The sequence below is a fragment of the Stegodyphus dumicola genome, chromosome 10 (assembly GCF_044657685.1).
Source record: "Stegodyphus dumicola isolate Sdum_Otavi_A_Nest chromosome 10, ASM4465768v1".
NCBI classification, from domain to species: domain Eukaryota; kingdom Metazoa; phylum Arthropoda; class Arachnida; order Araneae; family Eresidae; genus Stegodyphus; species Stegodyphus dumicola.
In genome coordinates, this window is record NC_140777.1 from 66,917,856 (window position 1) to 66,944,495 (window position 26,640).

The following is a 26,640-nucleotide window of genomic DNA, read 5'->3' on the forward strand; positions in this document are numbered from 1 at the left end:
TAAACCACAGTTTTAAGAATGGAATACAGATAGAAGTCGATGGAACAGCAGAATCTTACGATTGGTTGTAAAAGTATAGTATGGCCGTGTTTACTCTGCAGGTCCGCCCCAGTTTCAAGAGAAAATCTCCCGGAGAGCGAGCAGTCTGATAGTCTTCCTCGTCTACCACAACTTCCTGACAGGAGTTTCCGCTCGCCATGTATTTTCAGCCGCACAGACACTATACGCTTACAAACATGACTTCTCCGGGATTCTGGCCCGAGTACATCAGTATGGCAATCAGCCTCACTAGACAGTATATCGGCTGGGCCGCATTAGTTTCTGACAGAAGTACAATATATTGCTGAATAACTATCAGTGTTCCATTTTGCACGAAATGAAGTTCTATTCGGTTATGGAGTTCTTGAAAATGTCGGAACAAGAAACATAAGAGTACAGCGAGACGCTATTTGAAAGTCGTACTCAGCGGAGTTCATGTGGCGGCAGAATGTTTGTAACTCAGGTTTTAAAAAAAAAAAAAAAAAAAAAAAAAAAAAAAAAAAAAAACACCCTCTTTAAAGCTGTTTTTAGAAGTGACTGTCGAGCATTTTCCACCCAAATTAACAAAAACTAATTGTATCAAATTACCGCCAAAGTAAGCCAATCCTTTTTCGTTAACAAGTAAGTACCTAAAACTGTATTAGATATTGTAATTAAAATTAACATCCATAAGCCAATTAATTGTTTAACATTTACTTAACACTTATCGCAGATTAAGATTACAACTTAATTAAACGAACATAGTAATTTGATTAATTAATAATTATTGCTTCATTAGAAGTTACACGCATACACTGACACATACAAATTGATTAACATTATCAAAATTAGTCTCGATTTTTCCATATCATAAATCAACTTTAAATTCGGATAAGCTTTTATACCAGTAGATATTAGTTTCCTTGCATGTATTAGTTATTTTTCGAATAATCGCCTTACTTACCGTTTATCCTATGGCTTATCGCTATAATGTTTGTCTTATTGCTTACACAGAATGCTTAACATTTGCAGATGGCCATAAGACTAAATTCTTCACGCAGAAGTAGAGCGCTAAGTGCTTGATCAAAGAATATGAAAGATTTTCGCTTTTCTGTAAAAGATATAAAAGAAAGATAATTTCATCACCACAAATTGTATTCAAAGTCCAGTGAAAAAGTAATTATTTCCCCAAGGTATGTATGGCAAAATAAAGTAAATTTCAATAGGCAAAGTAAAATTGAATAGTCATTTAAAAAGAATATTCTATACAAAATCAAAGTGCAAAATGAAGTAGTGGTAGGGGAGCCTACTGCGGCACCGAAGGCCTCCGGGTTCGAATCCCGGAGAAGGCATGGATGTTTGTAAATGTATAATGTCTTTACAGCATGGTGGCACTCCAACTATATGACGAATCGAAAGTCCTCTTGTGTGGTTTTGTGGTAGGGAAGACAGATGGGAGACCCTCGGAACACTCTCCCTCAAAACTGGGGTGGACGTAAAAGTGCAACACCCTTGAGGCTGTGGCAACCATTCTTCCATGAATCACATGGACAAGACAACAACAAAGCAAAACGGAAGCCAGAACTTAAAGAGCATTTATACTCAAGCGTAACAAACCGATAAGGATAAAATTTCATTCCCTAAAAGAAGTGTCGGATGCATAGTCTTAAAATCATAATATTCGCTACTTCTTCTTTCCTAGAATAAATAAAATTTCCTAATTTCCATTACAACATCAGCCTTGAATAAAACTCTGTCTGTTAGCTTAATTCTAAAATTTAAGTTGAATCATAGGTCCCATTCACCTTTTTTGGTTCGATGGTCACATACACCATATGGTGTCGTAAGATATACTTATTGTGTACCCTTTCTCCTAGAATTGTATTTACATTGTAACGTTGCGCGCCTCCAACTTGCACGCAACCAAGAGGTGACTGTGAAAACTGGATAAAAGACAGAGTCTTGTTAAGGGTTTAAGTCCCTTTTTATTCAACGTAATAAATTACAAGTGCGTGCTCTTGACGCTCACAAACTGCGCCAACTCGGCGGTCAAATAAAAATAATAACCTGAAAAGAAACTAATGACAAGACTCTAACTACGAGGCTCTCTAAAAGTAACTAACCTCACCGCGCTTTACAATACCGCTGCTAATTTAGCAAACTTGAAGATCACTTGAACGATTAACAATACTTCCAGGCAAGCACACAGGCCGAAACGCGGGGTTCTTCAATTTCTGTCTAACTACCTCCGCGCTCGTGAAGTAAGAACAGCACACCTTGAACTCGTTTCCTTTCTATTTAACTCCGAATACTTCCGCTGATAATTTGAATCCTTACGCGTTCAACTAAAATTTACATACTCTGGCATTGGCAGTTCCAGGGGAAAAGTAAGGCTTGACAGGAAAGGTAGTTTAAACTTAAAATAAATGTTAGTTAAAATAAATATAAACCCTACATTTGCCGCTGCCAGAATTTGGAAAACTTGGAAGCAGGTCCTACAAACGACCTGTTGTAAGTTTCTATAATTCTGAACTAACTCCCGAGAACCTCGTTTACACAAACAAAAAAATCTTATGTAACAAATTGTATACTAAAATTCTGTGTATACTTATAACTCTCTCTTCTTACAGCAACTTTTCCTGGACTTCATCAATCAATCTTGGTCTTTTCCTTCCAGCATCTGGAAGGAATAAGTATCAGTATCTTTCTAAATACATTATAATTTACACTTTCTTGACACAATAAATTTTTGTTTTTAAACGATTCGTTTTCCTTAGTTATTGCTTAATTCACATTCATTCAATTTTTCAAGCATTAATTTAACCTTACCCTGGCTCTCCACCATGTGTGGTGTCAAACGAGAATATTCGTGTTTTAGTCTTACAACACTTCCCCTAACCACCATGATTTGTTAGAATTCAACGACCAAATAGACACACCTTACTCGACATTCTACAACTCCATGAGCTACTTTAACATTCTTAAAAATTCAAGTGTAGGTGGAGAACCATACAAAACACATTCATTCTAACTTCCCCCTCATTCATCTTTAAACATGCAGGCTTTCGCTCTAAAGCATGACTTTATCTACAGTTTAATACTTAAATTTTGAATTCATTCCTTTTGAGCATTTTACTTTTAGCATCTAAAATTTTATGCTTCTAGACTAAATTCTACTTTTACATAACATTCAAGTATTTACGTACATTTACAAAATTTTAATACATATGATTTTTACAATTTACCGTAAAATGAATAAGAGAAATAAATTTTTACTTTACTCATTCTTCGCCAAGCTGGCGGCACTGAAACTAAAATTCTTATTAATACAAGAATACGAAGTTATTTTTATCTTCGGCCAAATTTTGGCTTTAACATAACAGAATTAGTCTTTCGACCAACAGAAAATGCTTGTTCTTAGCTTTTATACTTAAAGAAAATAATACTTTCGCCTTAGCTAAATAAAATAAAACAAAACTAAGTCTCAACCGAGACATATTGACTTTCGTCAAAACATAGAACTTCGTACTTATGCATAACATTTCGGAACAAAAGAGAAAAAAGTTTTATAGAAGATTTTAACTTATCTTTGAGTTTTCGATGCTTGAAACTCCGTCATTCTTTTGTGGCAATATTGTTCCCAAGTTATAGGTTTCATGGACGTCAATCTTCTCCTTACTGACCTCCGAGTGTCGTCCACATTAGTTTTTCTTTTGCGTCCTCTGCATGCTGGCCTCTTGGCGGAGTAATCGTCGGGCTGTTGTCGTTTCCGTTTTTAAATGGGACGGCTGGTCTTGACGTCCTCCGGCCTGGAGTCCTTCTTGAATTTCTTCTGTTCCTGGTATTTTTGTTCCTCCTGTTGCCGTTTCAGTTTCCGGAACGGCGGCCTTGCTGGCACCTGACTCTCTGGCCCTGGGCGCGTTCTCCTTGATGTATAATTTCTCCTGCGATCCGTTGTAGGTGGTGTTTTGCTCTTTACCACGGTTTCTTTACGCGGTGCATCTGTATTCTTGTTTTTCTTAAATGCTGGAGTTTGAAAGTTTTTCTTTTTTCTTTTTGGTACCGACGTCCGGGTTGTAGAAGTGCTAGGTCTCTCTTCAGTTCTCTGTTTCTTGGGTGGTGGAATAGTTGTTGTAGTCTCTGGCCCTTCGTTTAGACTTGAGTCCTGCAAGAAACTTTTAAGGATTTCAAAATCATTTGGATTATAGTATTTTTTCACCTGGTCGGGACTTGCTTTACAGATTTCCCCTCTGTCGTTCTTAAGATATAATACTACCCCTTTAATTTCCTGAATTACATAGGGGCCTTCAAACTTTGGAGCTAGCTTTGCCATAAAATGTTCTGGGGCACTTGATAAAGAAAATTTCCGCTTCAATACTTTATCCCCAACTTTAAAATCTGCTTCACGGCGTTTTCTATCATAATAAAGTTTCTGCCTATTTCTTGCCGTATCCGAGGTTTTAAGCGCCTGATCAATTAGCTTTTGCACATCTTGTTGTTTAAACTCCTGCTCTCTTTGTTGCACAAAGAATAATTTATCTAAAGGCGTAATTAACTTTCTGCCTAAAAATATTTCTGCTGGGGTTTTTCCCGTAGTATCGTGATTTGCCGTTCTTAAAGCATAAGCTAATTCATTTATGTAGCCATCCCAGCGCTTGTGATGTGTGCTCACGTAACTGCGAATTATTTTTACTATGTTTTTATTAACTCTTTCTGCTATGTTAGCCTGTGGTCTATACGGAACCATTTTGATATGGCGTATGCCAAGTCCATTGCATATGTTTTCAAATATTTGGCTAACGAATTGTTTACCGTTATTGCTAATGACTTTTATCGGTGCACCGTATTTTAAAATGTATCTGTGTAAGAATGCATCTGCGACTGTTTTGGCTGACGCGCGTTTAAGTGGAACAATTTCTGTGCCATTTTGAAAAATGGTCTACTATTACTAAAAGAAAACGATTTTTATTTAACTCGCTCTGGGGGAAAGGACCAAGAAGATCTATGCCTAAAATTTCATTCGGAAATGTAGCGAGAATGCTATTTAAGTACCCGGCCGGGCTGTAATTAATATCATTTATTAACTGACATTGATTGCAGGACCTGACATACGCCGTTACTATTTTGTATTATTGCGGGAAATATACCGCCTCGCGTACCCTTTTTAAAGTCTTTCTGACCCCTAAATGACCCGCTGTTTTCGCGTCGTGTAATTCCTTCAAAATGCTTAATCGAAGAGAGGCTGGGATGACTGGTGTGTACTCAAGATTTTCGTTTGTTGTTTTCGTATAAAATAATAAATTATCTATTATTTCATAGTTTTCTGCTCTATTTCTTATCGCATCGATATCTGTGTGCTCAAAGCTTTCGGGGTCTTTCAAATATGCATAGATATTTCCAAATTCAGGATCAGCTTTCAGTTCAGTAATAATCGTATCTCTAGAATCTAAAATTTTTGAAGTCAACACAGCGCATTTAAGTTCATTTCCTTCATCGTCCAGTTTTATACGAGAAAGTGCGTCAGCTACATTGTTTTCCTTACCCGGTTTATATTTTATTCTGATATTATATTCTTGGAGTTTTAAAGCCCATCTTATTAACCTGGGCGTTAGGTTTTTCCCCGAGTAAAGTCTACCAACAGCCGCATGATCCGAAAAGACTGTTACTGGCGCTTTGCCGAAATAAACTCGAAATTTGTGTACAGCCATTAATACGGCTAATGTTTCTCTTTCTGTAGCTGTATAATTCCTTTGTGTCTGATTCAATGTTTTACTAAAAAATGCCAGAGGATGGCTATTTTGCATAAGAACCGCACCCACCGCATAGTCTGACGCATCTGCTGCAATTTCCAAGTTTTCGTCCCCCTCCGGGAATTTTAAAACAGGGGCATTGATGAGCGCTTCTTTTAATCTTTCAAAAGCTGTGTTTGCTTCCGCTGTCCACGTAAATTTACCTTTCTTTCTTTTGATTACTAAGAGTGGTTCAACAATATTAGCGAAATCTTTTATGAAAGACCGATAGTAAGAACATAACCCAAGGAAAGAAGAAAGTTTCTTGGCGGTGTTGGGCGGTGGGAAATTCTTGATAGCTTTTATTTTTCAATCTTGCATTTCTATACCCTTTTGCGAAATTTTATAACCGAGATATTTAAGTTCTTTAGTTGCGAACTTGCATTTTGAGGCGTTAATTGTAAGACCGGCTTCTTTTAATAATTTAAAAACTTGTTCTAGATCATTAATATGTTGTTCCAAATTACTACTCGTTATAATTATATCATCTAGATAAATTAAAGTTGATTTTCCTAGGACAGGCTTTAGAACAATGTCCATAGCTCTCTGGAATGTTGATGGGGCCCCACATAACCCAAAGGGCATGCGTAAAAATGCATAAGTGCCCGATTTTGTTATAAACGCGGTTTTATGTACGTCTTCGGGTCTCATAGCTATTTGATAGCAGCCAGACGTTAAGTCCAAAGTAGACATGTATCTTGTCGATTTGATCTGTCTAATGATTTCCTCTATAACCGGCAAAGGGTAAACTGGAAATTTAGTAATACTATTTAATTTTGTGTAATCGATAGCAAACCTCCAAGCCCTATTATCCGAAGGAGGAAACTCGTTCTTTTTCCTACATAGTACGACTGGACTCGCGTACTCACTATTTATGGGCGTTATTATTTTATTCTTTAACATCTCCTGAATATGTTCTTCGATGATTACGTCTTTTTGTTTGTCGTACCGATAAGGTTTAGTCCTACAAGGTTTTTCGGCAGTTATTTGTATCTTATGCGTAACTATCTGACAATTTCCCGGTTTTTCTGAAAACAAGTTAGCAAAATTACTCACCACTTGCTGGATGGCTTGCCTTTCATGGTCATTCAGATGGCTAAGGTCCACTTGCGGTGTCTCCACAGGTTCCACCACCGTCTGGTCCATCTCCAGTACCACGGAACTGTCTTGAAAATTCAATTTGGCCCTCGCGGCCTTTAAAAACTCCATACCTAAAATAAGAGAATTTTGCAGATTTTTCACTACAAAAATTAATACTTTGAGGCTTTCCTCTTTTACCTGTATGTTTAATGATAATTTCCCGATGCAGTGACATGTTTTTCCTTGCGCCGCTATAATTTCCGTATTTTTGGTTTTAAATAATCGTACCCTATAAAAATTCTTTTTGAAGAAATTTTCGCTCATAAAATTCCCTTCTGCTCCTGTATCGATGAGGGCTTCTACTGGTACATCGCCAACCAGGACTTGTATAATTGGTAGATGTGAGTTTTTTACGATGACCCTATTTAAATGTCTTTTTGAGGGTTTTTTTAAAACTTCCGGGGTCTGGACCCTCCCTTTCACAGGCCCCTCTACTCGTTTAAAGCTTTCCTTTCAATCTGTGCCTTCTGGGTACGCGGATGTTTATTTTCGAATTTTCTTTTTGGGCCTTGACCTTCGAGTTTCGATGAGTTAGCTTGATAGCTCTTTCCCCCACAAGAGCGATTTCCATTTCTGGTTTCCTCATTTGAAGATTTCCTTCGGGTACTTTGAGAATACGTTGCCCCTCTAGCTTTTTCCGCTATTCTGCGATTTTGAAACTTCACCGCCAATTCGAAGAGCTCCTGCAATGTGCTTGGGTTTCTAACTTCGAAGTAGTCTTGAACAGCGGGTAACAATCTTGGTAAGATTATTTCAATAGTTTCCGCATCGGGTTTCTTCCCATACAGCATATCCGTCAGCTTAATTTTTCGTAGAATAAAGTCCGTCAAATCTTCTATATCCCGTTGATAGAAACTATATAGTTCCGCTTCCAGCCTTGGTCGATCTTTCACTATGGGGAAGGCCTTTACTAACGATTTTTTGAAATTTTCAAATGTATATGTCTGGCTTCCAAATTCCCCTAATAAAAATTTGCCTATATTTTTCCACCATAGCGCGGCCTGTCCTTTTAGTGCGGATGTGGCGATGGCAACTTTTTGTCTTTCAGGAACAGGGTAGAGCTGAAAGTGGTTTTCTAGACGTTCTAGAAATACCGCCACCGAATTTTTTCCGTCGAAATGGACGTTTGGCTTGATTGACGCTCTCAAAGTCTGGACCAGGTATTCAAATCTTTCCAATTGGCTTGTCATTTCTTGGTGTTGTCCATCGGCTTCCATCCAATTTTCCGCCATTTCAGTTCGATAAGTGTTCGGGCGCCAATGTAGCGTTGCGCGCCTCCAACTTGCACGCAACCAAGAGGTGACTGTGAAAACTGGATAAAAGACAGAGTCTTGTTAAGGGTTTAAGTCCCTTTTTATTCAACGTAATAAATTACAAGTGCGTGCTCTTGACGCTCACAAACTGCGCCAACTCGGCGGTCAAATAAAAATAATAACCTGAAAAGAAACTAAAGACAAGACTCTAACTACGAGGCTCTCTAAAAGTAACTAACCTCACCGCGCTTTACAATACCGCTGCTAATTCAGCAAACTTGAAGATCACTTGAACGATTAACAATACTTCCAGGCAAGCACACAAGCCGAAACGCGAGGTTCTTCAATTTCTGTCTAACTACCTCCGCGCTCGTGAAGTAAGAACAGCACACCTTGAACTCGTTTCCTTTCTATTTAACTCCGAATACTTCCGCTGATAATTTGAATCCTTGCGCGTTCTACTAAAATTTACATACTCTGGCATTGACAGTTCCAGGGGAAAAGTAAGGCTTGACAGGAAAGGTAGTTTAAACTTAAAATAAATGTTAGTTAAAATAAATATAAACCCTACAACATTATAATAGATATTAGAACTGATTTTCAGAGCCTTAATTTAAAACACAGAGAAAAATAGAGATGATGATAGAAGCAAAATAACGTAAAGGGGTCTTCATTTACAGAAAACCCCTGCACGTTACTTCATAGTTTTTCTGTTAAAAATCACAGAAATTCAGGAAAAAATATGAGAAACGCAAAAAAAGGTTCAATTGGAGATATATGTGCAGTTCGTTATAACCGATTTTCATACTCTTGAAGGGTCGTTATAATAATTCAAAATAATATTAAGTGTATAGGAAACAAAACGGGACAAAAACTTTCATTTGTTATAACTGATGATTCATTATCGTGAAGCTAGACTGCATTAAACTAAATCATCACGGAGTGTAGCTTCTTGCGAATTCTTCTAAGTTTTTTTCTTAATAAGTCTTTGCACCTGATGTCTAGAACTCTAAAATCACAGACAAAATGTTAAATTTTGTTAAAATTTTTATTGAAAGCTAGATATTAAACCAGGTATTAAAAAAACAACTAAAATTCAACAGAATTTAGCCACCTTCAGAATAACGAAACACACCGAAAAATAAATATGTACCATACGACAACAACTTTCAATATCCCGACAAATGGATCCAGCCAGCCGCGTCTTCTATTCGTTTTCTCTGAACAAATTCAAAATTTTCTGAAAATCTAGATCGGTATTTAAATAAACAACTCACTAAATAAACTGCTTCGTGGTCCATCGCCAAACGCCAAAGCTCTCTTTGAATTATTCATTCACTCGCTATTTAAACTCAACCTAATTTCAATTCGGGTGAAGGATGAGCGAAAAAAAAAGAAGCTGCAGGAAAGAATTAAGATAAAGAATACGAAATGAAAAATCTGAAAGTTCAGATTTTAATAATATTAGATCTTTATGAAAGTCTTAATCAAAAAGGCTTTATTAAAGTTTAATATGGTTTAAGACACTTTTAATCAATAGAGATTATCAGCATATAATCTCTGCTGATAAGCAGATTTTATCAATATGGATGCTCTAGATGCAAGAGCGAAACATTTTATAGGATACTAGTTTTATAGTACATTTACACTAACATGAGAACATTTTATATTTTTTGTAAATTTGAAAAGCAAAAAGTTATATAATGTAATTTTCTATTATTTTCTGTCTTTCTCTCTCCATATATATGTATATCTATTTATTCTGTAAAAGTACTAAACATTATTGTTTAATATATCACAAATGTAAAGAACTTTTACTTCAACGAAATAGATTAAAAGTAGAAAAAAATACCCTTAAGAACTGCATCGACTAGCTTTCAATAGCTTAGTATGTTAATCCATAATAGGTAGATTCATTCTAGATCGCAAACAGACTAGATCGAAAAGTGAAACAACGCATTGACATTAGCCGACATTTAAAAGTGAATCAATATAAAATCGCGTTTCCAGACTAATAACACCTTTGGGCTAATAAATTTATCATCTAAAAAAGACCTAATATATTATCAAGCTCTATATTTAAATATATAACAAAACATTGAAATTTTTCAAATATTGGTTTGAAAACATTACATTTACAAAATGATTGTCAATATTTCAGTCATCATTTGGTTTATATATAATTTTTAGTTACTCTTAAAATGCCATTAAAGTACTGAATTCGATGGCATTTCAGTAGTTTAAAATTATGATCACATCAGTCACAAATGCATTTTACTTTCAGAAATGTTACTCAAACAGAAATAAATTAAAATAAACATCCATTGATCCATGATGCTAGCTGATGAAAAGAAACCGCGACGCTGAAGTACGCAATTTTCACATTTCCCTTTTTTTTTAGTACTACATCTGATGTAAAAGAATTCTGAAAGCAAGCACTAAAAAATTTTCTCCTTTTACTGTTTTGGCAAGAATACGATAAAGTTAAACCCAGTGATTTCAGTATATTCAAACTAGATAATTTTTGTTACTTCTACTCCACATTATAAAATGTGGCTGAATCGTTTGCAAGAAAAATGTTCGCTCTTCCGTTAAGTGATATGTCTAGGAAACTGTTTATTTTCTCCTGCGTTTTCTGTAACTGAATGCTTTATTTAATAGAGTACAACTTAGAAAAAGATTTCCATACCACAAACTTTATTTAAAATGGATATCATAATTAATGATCTAAAAGGAGAAAAATAATTTGTCATATAGTTTAATGGAAAAAAGAGATTAAACAATTCTATTGACAGAATCTACAATTTCATATCGCGGATAATAAAAGCATGAAGCGCCCATGTTGAATCTAACAGATAATGGCTTATATTTTAGATTTATCTATTAATTTAATCTATTAATTTAATAGATAAGTTTAGAGTTAGATAAGAATAAAGATCTAAAAGATATCCAAAAGATAAGAATTAAATTAATCTATTAATTTAATTTATTTGAAAATGAATTAAATTAATAGATTTAGGCGCCTATGCATTTATTATTCGCATTATAAGATTGCAGAGGAATGCTGTAAATAGAAATGTCTAATATATTATTTCCATTAATTTATACAAAAAATTATTTTTCTAGTTTTATAATTATAATTTCTGATTGATAATTATTATATCTATTTTAAGTAAAAGCTTATTGTATAAGAACTGTTTTCAATTATATTTTAGTTCCTCTTTTTAGTATCAGCTAGCCTCTTTTAGTATCAGCTACACTTTATCAAAGATGAAATTTTTAGTCATTATTAAAACACAAGCAAAATATTACAAGAAATTATGAAATAAGGAAAATAACTGCGATTGAAAAAAAATCGCTTTGAATATTCATTTTCGGAAATTGGGTGGTATAATAATGTTGCAATGAGCATTTTACATGAAGCTATCATGAGAAAACGAATAACGCCAATTCGTCTTGAATGCTAATTCGCCATGAGAAAACGAATAACATCAATTCGGCTTAAAAATGGGCCAAAATGGCAAATTCACAAATGTTATTCGAGGTAAAGGCTTTTTTCTTCGGTCTGTTTCAGACTGCAACACGTTGTTTAAAAATGTATAGAAAATCCGTTGAATTAGTATTTTTATCAGTCATATTTTAAAAGAGGAAGAAAAGTTCGTTTTACAATCAATGAAAATTTCCAAACTTTATATCCGATATATTTTTAGAGATAAAAATTTTGGTATCATAATCATCAAATAGTCGAAATAAATCGTGCGATTTTCAGTTCACCAAAAATTCGGAAATTAAGTTACAATTTCCATACAAATTTCATTGAAACGATTTTTTTCTCCTCTATTCGATAGGTCAACCGGTAAAATTCGATTGCTTAATTTGTACGGTAAACAATTAAATATTTGAAATATTAAATAAACGATTCTAAATCGAATTTTGAAAAACATTCGCTTCACCACATTGCATTGCCATAGACAAACAGTGTGGGCACAAAATTTGAACTCGATTCGCTTATCCACTTGGAAATAAGCATTCAGATCATCTGAAAGAATTCATAATTTATAACGCCTATCATTGAGAGTACCTGATTACATAATCAAACAATGATATTTTTTCTACATTGCTCAAGTGTGCGCAAGTTGAGTTTTACTCAAGTAGCACTCGCAAATTTGTTCTGTCATTTTATAATCAAGCAATGATATTTTTTCTACAATGTTCAAGGTCTGCTCAAGCTAATTTTTCCCAAGTGGCACTTGCATATCTGCTTTCTCGTTTCATAACCAAGCAATGATATTTTTTCTACATTGTTTAATGTCTCCTCAAGTCATTTTGGATCTAGCGATATTTGCAAATCTGCACTCTCATTTGTCTTTCTATATTCTCATACTAACTTCTCTTCTCAGCATACACTTTTAACTTTAAAATGGAAGCATTTTATATTATTCATTAGATTGCTGGCACTACAAATTTTTCACGTCATCTGCGTCAAAAAAAAAAAAAATAAATAAATAAATAAAATAACCTAATGACTATACAGTGGCGTACCCGAACTAAAAGAGGATGGACAATAATTCGTGACCACCAGGATTTAGGGACTGGGTACCCTAATCTCCAGTCGTCCTTTAAAAGGATAGTGTATAAAGTATTTTCGCTCTCCTTCCAGCATTCCCTCGGGGTGTAACAGTAACAAACTCGGCGCGTATTCAATACGTCCAGATTTGAGTCCCAGCAAAGGTATTGCACATTTTTCACGTCTCTTACTTTAAAATAACCTAATGACTCTACAAATAATATCTACAAAAGATCAGAATGGAAATTTTAAACAGATCAGTTCAGTTTATGAAGAAGAGGGACACCTGATCTTTAAAAATGGTTAGCAGATAGTGCTTAACTTTCATCATTAATTAATTTTAATTTTAATTTCATTATTTAAATTAACATTTTTCATCATTTTAATTTTAAATAATAATACCCAAATTAAATACTTTTTCGGCATTACAATAAGTAATTTAAAAGCATAAATTTCGATACATATTCACATGAAAAAGGAGTAAAATCTAAAACTAGAATACAAATGCATTAAAAATAATGATCATAAAGTCCACAAAGTTCGATCAAACATTCATAAAATCGATCATACAAATAATCTCATAATTAAGTATGTCTTAAGGCTTATGCTCATAAAATAAATTTAATAAATTTACTGTGTGTGAGCTCATAAATAAAACAGTTACATTTTAAAGAAGTAAATATTCTAGCATCACATTCATATTTTTAATCATGATGTCGTATATCCTTTTCAATACAGCAAGTAGATTCATAATTTTACAAATTTTACGAGCAACATGTCTTTGCTTAGGAAAGATATCCTGTTCTCTTCAGAAAATTTAACATAGTATTGTTTCATTCCAGTATATAGAGAGCGGATATCCAGTGTCGCCACACATACAATGATCAGCATTCAGGTTTAGAAGAATCTTTCATGCATAAACAGAGCTCCTTGAAGAAAACTCGACAACTTTTAAGAGCTTTCCGTTGTTATCTACAAAGCAAGAAACGCGTAATGAAAATAATGACAAGAGATAATTCATTTGCTATTTGTCATACCAACTCAGCCAAAAATATTAAATTGAAAATAAATGGTTGAGTAAATGTAATTAACTTCCATATTCTACTTAAGACATTAAACGATTATTCACAAAATCGATTGCTCGGTACGAGAACACAAGACTGGAAATATTGATTGAATTATCTAATTAGCAGAAAGTTGTCTGCCTTGGGGGACAGAGGCCTTCGCAGAAATTTTCTAAAACTATTTAGCAAGGATTTAAGTTATATATGAGTAAAACATCAGAAAGCCCATGTAACCAACCCGTATAACTGATGGGAAAAACAGTCTGGTGTTAACTAGTGCAGAATATCCTAAAATAAGAGTACATTTTTTTATGTTAATACAGTACACACCGCTTACTGTGATCACCATTAAATTATCATTCGGATATTGTTATGAACTTCCCAAGTCCCCCGTGTTTGCATGTGAAAACATGGGAAGTACATAGCTTATTGTGGTGAACAGTTTGGCTAATTTTATCAACATTTTACAGGATGAAGTAAAGTAAATAAAAGATAAAATCCAAATAAAAGATAAAATCACCAAATAAAAGATAAAATCACCGAATAAGATCAAAGTAAAGTATAGAAATTTTCAAATTACAGAAATATATCACTAAGTAAAAGATTAAGATATTTAAAAACATTAAAGAGTTAACCAGAATATATAGTGGTTAGGAAAGTGGCCTGCAGTACCGAAGGGCTCGGGTTCGAATCCCGGCGAAGGCAGGGTTCTAACTGTCCGTTCCTTCATAGGAGGTAAAGGTGGCTCATCGGTTAGGTGCCTCCATAATAATGTGACCACCGCTTCAGGCCTTAGTAGCGGCCAACGTCTATGATGACTTGTAACACGACACTAGGGAGGAAAAACAAAACAAACTGAAAGCATTCAGATTTAATAATACAAACAAAGGGGCGTTTTTTTAACATTTTCTGTGTTACCTTCATTTATTAAATAATATCATGTTCTTCTCACTTAAACCAAAAAATTTTAGTTCAACAGCAATATCACAAAATATTTTTAAAAAAAGGTTATCTGTAGAATTTTCGATACGCAGGGTAGATACGAGATAGAATTTTTTTTTCCTACAGTGTTGCCATTGCTCGCTTTGAAATCGTTGAGTTGCTTAGTAAAAAAATTCGTTAAAGTTTTACAAAATATGAAATAGATAATAAAACAAATTCTAAATTCCAAATTTGGGCTTCCATATGCTCCTATTCGAGTGGAAGACTACGTTATTCAAAATTTGATGTCGCTAAGTACCGTTGTTTTCCATAATGCAAGAAACATACATATACTCATGCAGATTCTTCATTATTTAATTTCTTTAAATATAGTACAGGGCTCTAATATCTGACGGCAACAATTTGAAAAGTGCAACACTGTTTTATGGTGGACGGCGCAAAATGCCAAAACAAAATTAATAGCCTTCTAGACGAATTGCACCTTCGGGCTACAGAAAAAGATTTAACTTATGGGGTTATAAGTAAGGCGTGAGTGATATCATTAATTTTTATGAATAATTTTTGGAGCGGGATAACGATCTGCCGAAATCAGTGTCATTTAGCTTTCCTCTTACTGATAACTGCACAGCCGCATAATGTAAATGTCACTATTAAACGTGTTGAGTTTATATCTGGCAGCAAATTCATCGAAGATTAAGGGATTCTTAAAGCAACATCTTGGAGGTGAGTCTCAGAGAAAGACAAGAAAAAACCATTTCAGCGTGCCTTTAATAAAATATGAAACAGAGAAAATTGAAAGGCTAAAAAATCAATTCTAATATCAGTTGTGAGGAATTTAATTGCAGGAATTGTGAGGAATGTATATTGATGAAAGAACTAAAGTTGTTGCGTTAGTCACAGAAGAAGATATTTGCCATTTGTTTTCTAAAACAAATCCAAGCACATCATATGATGAACTTTCTGGAAGTGATGATGATGAAATTGGTGAACTTATAAATGAAGAGATGAGGGATGCCGAGATTAAGATCAGGGTTACAGCATATACCAAATAATTTCCAGAAATATTATGAATATGAACGGTTCATAAATTAAATTTTGCTTAACAGTTACAGGCAATCAGCTATTAATGACTTTAAATAAGGAAAGATAAGAAACATTAATAATATAACTAGAATAATATAACTAGAAACATTCTATAAATACTCACAGCCTTTTAATAAGGCTGTGAGTATTTATAGAATGTTTCTAGTTATATTTGTATTAAATTAATTAAATTACACTGGTATTTTGAAAGAGATTTTTCTCATCAGTTAATATTATGAAAAAATTTGTGAAAAAACATGTTCACATTAAACGATGCCTAAGTAAGAGCATCACCAAGAATTTCAAGTATGAATTTTTCTGTGTATGAGTATCACGTTCGTTGAAGTTGCAATGGAGCTCTGAATGGCCACTATTGACAGCAACGCACACTTTTCAACGTATTAGACTAAGGAGTCGATTATTGGTGATGGATTGGGTGTCGATAATCGAATAAGCATCGGCAATTAATTGCATAATCAAGATAGTCTGACTAAAAATAATTTTTCAATAAAACTGATAATTAACTATTTATTAATATAAAGCTGTTTCATGTAGTAAGAAAAAATCGTATTAATTAAATATAAGGGGGATAGTGCATTAAAATTACTTAATACATATTTTAAAAATCAATAAAAATATTTTTAAATATGAGATAAAAAGATAAGATAAAAAATATAAAAATATTAAATATAATAATTTTAAATATATATATATTAAATAATATATATTTAATAATTTTTAAATGTAAAACGTATATATATTAGATTTAAAAAATTTTTAATGTAATGTATATAGTACATTTTTAAATATAATAATAATAATTTTTATCAAATAAGTGCAATATAAAAAGTAAAAGCAAGCACAAGAAAACACAAAAAACACGAAGAACAATAAATTAAAATGGAAAACAAAGAACAGGTTGAATATTTTTTAACAAAGTGCTTTAAAAAATTAACTTGAGCAATTTTATGCCAAATATTAAAAACATTGCATCCATACATCAAACGCAACCATCGCATTAATTAAAATAGAACTTTCGCGCACTTAGAATCTCGAATTTTGTTTCTGAAATTTTGTTTATATTTGTAAAGTAAGAAATTATAATAGTACAAAAATAACTAAGCATAAACCTAATAAAATATTTTATCATACCTTTTGCATATTTTTAGGCTAATTGTTATTTATACTTATTTATGCGAAATTATTTGCAATATGATTATAATGTACTATAATATAGATAAAGGTGAAAGGTGGTCGATGAAGAAAACCATTCCTTTAAGAGGGGTCGATGCAAGAAAAAGGTTGGGAATCCCTGCATTACACAAACTCGCCTTTTTTGCTTTGTAGAAATGGAAAGAAAAAACAAATAAACTCAGTCACGTGTATTTTTTTCTCTTTGAGGCTATTTCTGTAGGACAGAGATTCCCAGAGGAATAAAGTTTGACCCCAGAGGGTTCGATGAAATTTCAAAGGGGTTGATGATGATAAAGGAATCGGTTTCGGGCGATAACCAAATATGCATCGGCAATCGTTTTGCATAATCAGTATCCCTTTAATTAAAAAAAATAATTGTTATAATTGGCTATACTATAATTATTTCATATAATACTAATTTGATAAGTATAATAAAAAAATAATTACTAATCAAAAATGACAAAAGAATTACTAAATGGTAATCAAACAATAATTACTAATTTCTTTGATAATCAATCAGCATAAGCAAGATCCTATTGATTATCATAAAAGTAATTACTGATAACTGTTTGTTGGTAAAAAAGAAGGAAAAAATATACAGAAATTATTTAATATATTTTAAATCAGTAATATTTTTAAATATGTAAATTTTTATGCAATAAGTGTATTATAAAAACGTAAAACCACAAGTAAACATAACCAAAAATCTTTATATATTACTATTCACATCTTTATAAACAAAATTAGAGTAATGAAGAAATTTTGGTATTTTTTTTATTCTTAAAACATACAAACATACAATACGGCCCATGCGATTTCAGCGTGCATCTAATAAAAATATAAAAATGTAAACAATAGTACCCTTACAATGTTATAAACCTGTAGTGCCAGCTAGGTGCAAAAAGAAACTTAAGGTATGAATATTACAATATTCTTAGCCTACATGGAGAAAAAGTGGAATCTGTATTGAAAATAAGAGAAATAAACTTACGCACGCTATTTTCATTGACCCGTACGAAACGGATTTCGTATCCCGTTGGAAATCGCGGACGCAGTACGCGGAGGGTTTTAAAATAAGATTTTTACATTTCCTTCTAAGACATCAAAAACTGGAATATACCGGCATGATTCATAGAAGCGCTGAACTGCGGCATATCTGATCTTGATACTGTGATGCGAAAAGAGATGATTGCATTAAAAGAGGTTGTTCAAGCACGTGTCTTGTTCAAAACACATGGGTAAACTAAGATTTGGATTGTAGCCCAGCCAAAGAACTAGTATTACCGCTAGGCCAATGGTGGGCCTGAGAAACAGATGGCGAAATTTCCGCATAAAATTCAGCGTCTAAAGATATACTACTAACCAGCATTTTTCTTAATAAATAAACCAAAATTTTGAATGATACAGGTGTCATTAGGTTGAGTCATTAGGTTTTTTGAAGCAGGCAGGAGGCATGAAAAATGCGCAATGCCCTCGCCAGGACTCGAACTTGGATCTCTCGAATACACGCCCAGTGTGCTACCATTACAACATGAATGCATGCAGAAAGGAGGGAGAAAATACCTTATACAGTAAGACTCATTTAACGCGGAGATAAGTTTCAGTAAGTTTCCGCGCTAAACGAAACAGCGCTAAACGAGATCACCATAACATATAAATAATGAGTATATTTGAAAAACAGTAGAGAATAAGAAAATTTATCAGTTTCTGTTTTATTTTGTGATAGTTATTGATAAGGAATTTTTATTACATTAATTAAATTCCTTACAGTAATTTATTAACCCAAAGGGCGTTAGCCCAGAAGGATTATTAATTACGTTTTGGCATTTTGCGCCGAAAATTTTAAATGTTCGTTTCACTTTTCAAATTATTGCCACCAAATATTATCGCCCTGTGTTACAGTTAAATAAATTAAATAAGGAAGAATCTGCCTAAATGTATATGTATGTTTCTTGCATTGTGATAAAACAACGGTACCTAGAACCGTCAAATTTTGAATAACTTTTATCTCCACCGATTATGGATGAACAATAAATAAATAAATAAAACAATACAAAATACAATCAAACTCGCTTATAACGAGAGCGAAGGAACCGCGATATTTGCACGTTATAACCGAGTACTGGTAATAAACGGGTTCGTTAAAAAAATCATAAATATTCATACATATTTTCTACGTTATATATCCTTCTTTACTTACTTTTTATTTCTGTACGTTGAAAAAGAAGTTGGTTAATTTACTTTGAATTGTTAGTCCAAAGGGTCTTTGTCTCTGAGGGACTATTATTTTCAATTTGCGATTTTGCGTCTAATCACTCTGAATTTACGTTTCACTTTTCAAACTGTTGCCATGAAATATTATCGCCCTGTATTATATTTGAAGAAATTAAATAATGAAGAATCTGTATAAATGTATGTATGTTTCTAGCACTGTGATAAAATAACGGTACATAGAGCCATCAGATTTTAAATAACGTTATCTTCCCCCGATTATGGCCATCTGGAAGCCCTAATTTGAGTTTGTTTACCATATTTTGTAACACTTTAACGAATTTTTGACTAACAAACTCAACGATTTCAAAGCGAGCAGTGGCAACACTGTATGGGAAAAAAAAAAAAATTTATCTCTATCGCGCGAGATTGTGTATCCGAAATTTTAAAGATATGCTCATTTTAAAATTACCTTGCGATATTGCAGTTGAATTCCATTTTATGGTTTAAGTGGAAAGAACATGATATTTATTAAATAATGGTAACACACAAAACGTTAAAAAAAACGACCCTTTGGGTGTAATGTAAAATTTGAAAGCTTTCAATTTTTTTTAATTATTTTGCTAATTTTAATTTATTGCGATAAAAAAATCCGTTGTCTATCAATGGATTCTGTTGTGTTGATATCCTTGCTTACGTACAGCCATGTATTCTTCTATACCCCTTTCAAACATTTCACGGTCATATCATTCCAGGAAAGATGGATGTTGTCTACAGCCTCCATTAATATTATACACTTTACAAACATTTCTATTGCATTGGTTATCTTCTCCATCCCAATACCGCATAATAACCATTCCAAATATTACCACTAATCCTGCAACAGCGTTAAGTGGGATCTCACTCTATTTCAGTTCAGTTTTAAAAAAAACGCAAATCTAGGAAATCTACAAAGTGTTTAAATATTTAAGATAATTTCTTTAGGTTTTTAAGGGGTGGGGCATTCTTCTGAAATAAATATGAATAATTTATTTTCCTCATGCCTTTTTTCTTTCTCTTTTCTCTGAACAATTTATTTTTCCTGTTTTCTCTTTACGTCACAAGATCTGACTATAAACACGCCAAAGCGAAAAGCATCATTTCTCCTTGTAAATTCTCAGTAGACCCTTTCAAAGCTTTATATTTCTTATTTTTCGCCAGTAGAGAATATTTAGGAGTTCAAGATCATTTCCAATGTTTCTTGAAATAATATTGTATACCACTAGACACTTTTTCCCAACTTAAACCGAACTTCTTTTCATTTTCCATACTCCAGAATATTAAATTTCATGATACCTTGATCATGTAACATCATTCCGGCATTCTTCGAAGTAATTATATAAAAATGAAATACATTGCTTCATATTCAGCATGCTTTATTTGTTGCCACAGGAAAAAAACATAAACTAATAACTGCACGAAGTATGTTTGCGATAAAAAAACAAGAGAATTGTCATAAAAAAAATCCCTTGTCTTCTGAATTCTATGTAAAAAATTTTTATTTTCTCCGCCAGCTTTAAAGTTACCTTAACTAAATCCGGAATCAATTTAACACAAGAGAGCATTTTCAATTCAACCATCGACTAAAATGTTTCATATTTCTTCTTTTTTTTTTTTTTTTTTTTTTTTTTTTTTTTTTGTGTGTGTGTGTGTGTGTGTGTGTGTCCTTTTTAAGAACTAAGCATAAAGCGCAAGCAATAGGAAATCTGATAAGAGCTTTTCTTCGGATTAAGCCGCACTAGCGAATTGCTTTCGGTTATTTTTTTTTCAGCAAATAAAAAAAAATCGGATAAAAAGGAACAAACATTTAACGTATTAAAAGACTACGTTTTATGATCATTATTGAGTCTGGGTTTTTAGGTTTGAAAAATCAATTTCTTCAAAGACGAGTTCGCTAAAATTGTAGACATAAGGCAGTGGTCTCAAACTGGTGAACCCCAAAGACATTTTATACAGCTTGCGATAACATTTGAATTATATGATTAATGCAAATATGATGTTGTGAAGATTTAAAGATTTTAGTTAATTGAAGTCTTACATTATTTAAAATAACATTAAAAATAAACATGAATAATACACCAGAAAAATCTATTTACAATGTGGTTTAAATTTCTTTCTAAGATCTGAAGATATAGATACCATTAGTTTTACTCATTTTTGTCAAAAAATAAATGTACTCAGTTACGAAATTGTTTACTAAAAATAATTGTTTTCTTTGAAAATACGTTTGTAAGTGAGCAACTATGCACATTTGAAAATCGCTAAAAAAAAGAGCCCAGTTGACCGTTGAGAAGAAAAAGCAATAAATCTTAATATATAAAGTTCATGCTTGTCGCACTAAGCTGACAAAAGCTCAACAGCTAGAAGGAAAAGGTTCGCCGTTACCTTCGCAGGTAGTCTGGGAGGGTTTTATCTTTGTTGTGTAAGACAAAAATAATTGCTAAGTGAACCAATCCATTTTAAAATTTAGGGAGGCTCTTTCTCTCAACACACTGAGAAAAGACACACAGCACACTCTCAACAACACACTCTCAAACACACTATACGAATATTTTTAAAACTTTCAGAACCTGTTTTTGCAAACTAAGGGGAAGAAATATGGTATCTCGGTCAATTTATTTAATAAAGAAGTCAATGCTTTTTCTCATGTACAATTAGTATGAGATTATTCCTCGATATTAGTATAAAAGAAAGTATAAGAACGTATAAAAACCAAAAGAACGTAGTATAAAAAGTTAAATTTTGCGATTTAAAAAGAGCTCATTTTTTTATTTAAAATACTATTTGTGCCATTTGAAACATTTTTGCGAATGGAAGTATAAGGTTTATGACCAAGGTTTACGTAAGTAAAGAGGGAATGAGGGCATTTGTGTGTGTGTATATATATTTATACTTTTTTTTTTCTTTTCTGACACCAGTTGTTACGTTATTTTCTTCCTTCACGTTCGTACGGGGTTCGTGTGGATTTGAAGTGAATAATGACGACACTTGCTGAAGTATCGAATAACACACTTTATTTAGCCAATACTGATCAGGATAGCTCCAAAGTCACATTTTACAGTCGTCGAAGATCTACTATAAACACGCTGACACGATCAGCGACACAGCCTCCAGGTTATCAGGCTATTACGGTGGAGACGGCTTCACGGCAAAGCACTTCAGTACAGCTCGCGACTCTGCTTGGTCGTTCTCAGAACTCCACACACTCTTGAGACTCTCCACGCTACAATTCGCGATGCACTCGACGACACACAGCTCCTGACTCTTCGGTTCAGTCGTTCCCGGAGCTCAACACGCTCTCTCGACGATGCAGTAACCGCGATACACTACGAGACTCTTACGATGCACTCGACGACCCACTCGGCACTCGCTGCCCGGCTGTCAACTCGATCGACTTTGCAGGGACTGACTCGCTAGACGAGACACCAACTCGATACTAACTAACTCGCACTCTGGACGAGGCACACACACTAACTGACTGCGGACCAGCAGGGTTTATTTAGCTTTCGGCTTGTGTTCGGGAATATTCCAGACTAAACCGGTAAGAATTCGTTCCAGAAGGTTCTCCAACCGTCCATGGTATATCGCCAATTTTGTTGCCAAATGGACGATTTCTCGCCAAATGTGGCAATTCTGCCCTCCTTTGCAATTTTATGGAAACCCTAAAACTGCTTTGCGGGGAAGCCATCTTACCGCGCCTGTACATTTCGTAACAATATATGAATATGTAAAATATAAGCTATGAAGTTTAATTGTAACCATTTTACAATAAGCTTTCAAATTCATCAATTATAATTAAATAGGTCCACGCTTCAAAGATACAGTTTTCACCATTTCTCTTCACTACAGCATGTTACGTCACTCTTTCCCTGCAGTGTCCATATTGCTGTAAAGTTTTCTCCTATCGATGCTCAGAATTGACACAAAGTTCCAAGTTCCGTTGAATATGCCACGAATAGTATGCATTCCGCATGCTTTGTTCCGGCTGTCTTAAAATCATGCTTCAAAGAGCCCATCATTTGGGCGAATGTTGAACGTAAGTCCGGGGGACAGGCTAGTTGGTGAAAGAGACCGTGACCAATAGTCATGTGTAATAGCGATGGACATCGGATTAGCAGATACACCAGAGTAACAAATCTCAAAATAAAGTGATTTCATGGCGGAAAATACAAAATAAAATATGAAAAGTATCTGAATAAAATATTAGAATGAGATCTGCATTGAAAAGTTCTTGGTCTTATCACATTGCATTATTCAAAACATATCAAAGTACTTGGTAATCAGAAGTCCATAGTCACGTGACAGTCTCCCGTCGCATTAGTGAATCGAGATATAATACGTGCAGAAATCAAATGGAATATAATAAAATAGTAAAGTAAATGAAATTTTCAGTGATATTTATATAATATTTACATATGTACATAGGCAGCATAAGAGTTACTGCTGGAATAATTAATTATGAGAAGCTTCTAAGAGCACAGAAAAGTGACTAGTAAATCACAGTCATGTGATTTGATCTTCCTATCAGTGGAACCACGGGAATAAGTTCATGATTGCCGGAAAACCTCAGTAAATGGTAAAGATTTTAAATTGGAAAATTTAAATTTCCCCGCTCTTGGATCATAAAGGCAGCAAAGGTTCGGAGATGCTTATCCTCATTGAGGATATCGTAATGGAAAATTCTAAAGTGCTGCAGATGAGAGCAGTATATTTCGAAGAATTTCAAGTTATGCAGGTAATCCTTAATAGATTCCAGTTTCGGGTACCTGTGAAGGAGATCATTTCGAACAAAATAATGTGAGTTTGTTTTATCCGTAAGTATTTATTGTTCCAAATTATGGATCCGTAGGCCACGATCTAGAATTTTTGAATGTCTTTATCGGTTGTTGCAGCCCAGGCGGTTGATGCATAGTAATGGAATAGTTCATTATCGGGCGTATAATGGAGGTGTATACAAGTTTCGTTTTTGCTAAATCTAACTTAAAGTGTTTTCCAATCATGGGGTACAAACACTTTATGAGTTTGAGGGCTTTGTTGCGTAAATGGTTTATGTGCGAAGTCCATGTAAACTTGCGTTTAGTATGACGCCTAGGTATTTGCCTTCTCGTACACTGGGGACTTCTTCATTGAATAGAGTAAGTTGACTTCTTATGGAAGCATTCCTTTTCATGCGACGAATGAGCAGTAGTTGAGATTTTGGGGCCTTTATGCATACTTTCCATTTCACGCACCTGTTCTCACTAAGAGGGACGATTTTTTTAGGTTGCTAGATTGTATGGTTAGCGTTTACAGACTTCACTGCAAGAGCAGTGCTGTCTGCGTAGCAGGCCAGTAAAGCATTATTGTGAATTTACATAATTTACAAGTCACGAGCATAAAATAGATATAGTAAGAGCCCGACGACCGAGCCCTGCGGGACTCCAGCATCGATGTTTTTAGTAGCAGAAAGTGTATCTCCCATAGCAACACGAAAGGTGTGATTTGTAAGAAACGAAAAAATCACTAGAATGAGTTCTCTTGGCAGATGAAGATCAATCAGTTTAGCTATGAGTCCTTCATGCCATACACGGTCGAAAGCTTTCGACAACTCCAACACGAGGAGACCAATATTGAGCTTGGAGTGGAGAGCAACTCCAGTAAATTCCGTGATTCTTAATAATTGCTTCGTGGTGGAAAGACTTACACGAAAGCCAAACTGCTCAGGGGGAGAAGTCTAAGGTATGGTTTTAGTCTATAGAGTAGGACTCGTTCGTACACTTTTCCTAATTCAGGTCTGTAACCATCAGGTTGAATATGATCTTTTCCTGATTTAGGTATGAGGATGATCTTGGCCGTTTTCCAACGCGTCGCTATATAAGAAATAGATAAGCAGGCGTTGATAATGCCGGAGAGTTTACAAATAATACTTTTTGGTAATGCACAAATAGCTCGGTTTGAAATACCGTCAATACCTGGTGTTTTTTTTTATTATTTAGTTTTTTGATAATGTTCATCACTTCAAAGGAAGTAGTCAAAGGGATGAGATTTCTGACTGATGGAGCATCAAAATTGATACAAAGAATTTCCGGCTATAAATACCATCGTAGTGAGTACGCATTACCTTTTTCTCGTCCGCTGCTGCTTAAGTAAACCCCGTACCTCGCTTCACCTTCCCTCTCTACTATTTAACATGTAAACTTCGTATATATAAGATGAAGGGTGCGTGTAGCAGCCCCAGCATTGTACCACTTTTAAACAAACATGTGTTTCTAAATAATGTTTCCTGTTCAAAATAAAAATGTTGTTTTAGCCATCAAGCTTGTTGCGATTTTTGCAGCACAGTCATCCTCTGAGCAACAGTCTTCTCGGCCTTGGCTAAAGAATGAGTTGGTTTCATCTTTCGCAAAAGCTATAATATCCCACATCTATAAGCATACATACACATATATATATATATATATATATATATATATATACCATTTTATAATCTTCTGATGATAGATGAATATACACTTTCAAAGTCTATGTATATCATTATTTTGCGACTATTGAGATATTTTTTAAGTTTCTTATTATCAATAAAATTCTGAAGGAAATTAATATTATTTCTCACTTTCATTTATTATTATGTTATATCAGAAAAATATGTACCCTTTTTTCTCCGAATAAAAAAGGAGTAAAATAATGTCTTCTCCGTGTCTTTTTAGAATGACCTGCACCGCGCCATGCAGAGATCACAGTCCGCCCTCTCCCAAAGACTAATGGTCCTTTCAGCAACACTTCTGTGCCTCATATTCACAAGGTAAGACAAATTAAATTTTAGAACCTAAAAAATATTAGCGTAAACATGTCTACGGTATTTTCTTTCGTATTTTTCTTCTTTTCTTAACTAATTTTATTATCTAAAAATCCAGAGGGGAAAATTATGCGAATTATTAAAATTCTGAAAGACGTGGTTAGAGTAAAAACATAACAAATGAAAAAGATTTATGGATAAACTACTTGTAACTATCACTATATTATTCCTTTAAAAGAAATCTTAAACAATACACAGTAATGTTAACATTACAATAGCTAAAGGATATGGAGCCGATATCTGAGGATAACTGAGGCGAACATGTCTCAGCACGATTTGTAAGGCTCACTTATCTTATAAAGCCCCCAGGGGCACCTCACATAAATGAGTCTTAACCGCAGTTCCCAAGAAGGACATCGGAGGACGAAGGAGAAGGGAAACAAAAAACCGATTTCAAATGATCAAACGCATCAGCAATAAATAACGCTACAATGATCTGTATATGTGCACAATACATAAGGTTATGTAAATAATAGAAGTAAGGTCAAACCACGAAATTGGAACG

The 26,640-nt window shown here is 34.0% G+C and overlaps 1 protein-coding gene across 1 annotated transcript in view; it reads left to right on the forward strand.

The window, feature by feature from the left end:
* Nucleotides 1-26,640, forward strand: part of LOC118201805 (potassium channel subfamily T member 2-like) — a 459,181-nt gene that overhangs the window by 263,608 nt on the left and 168,933 nt on the right. The window contains exon 9 of the mRNA XM_085825117.1: nt 25,987-26,081. Within this exon, the coding sequence (XP_085681243.1) occupies nt 25,987-26,081 (95 nt within the window). The remainder of the gene's footprint in view (nt 1-25,986; nt 26,082-26,640) is intronic.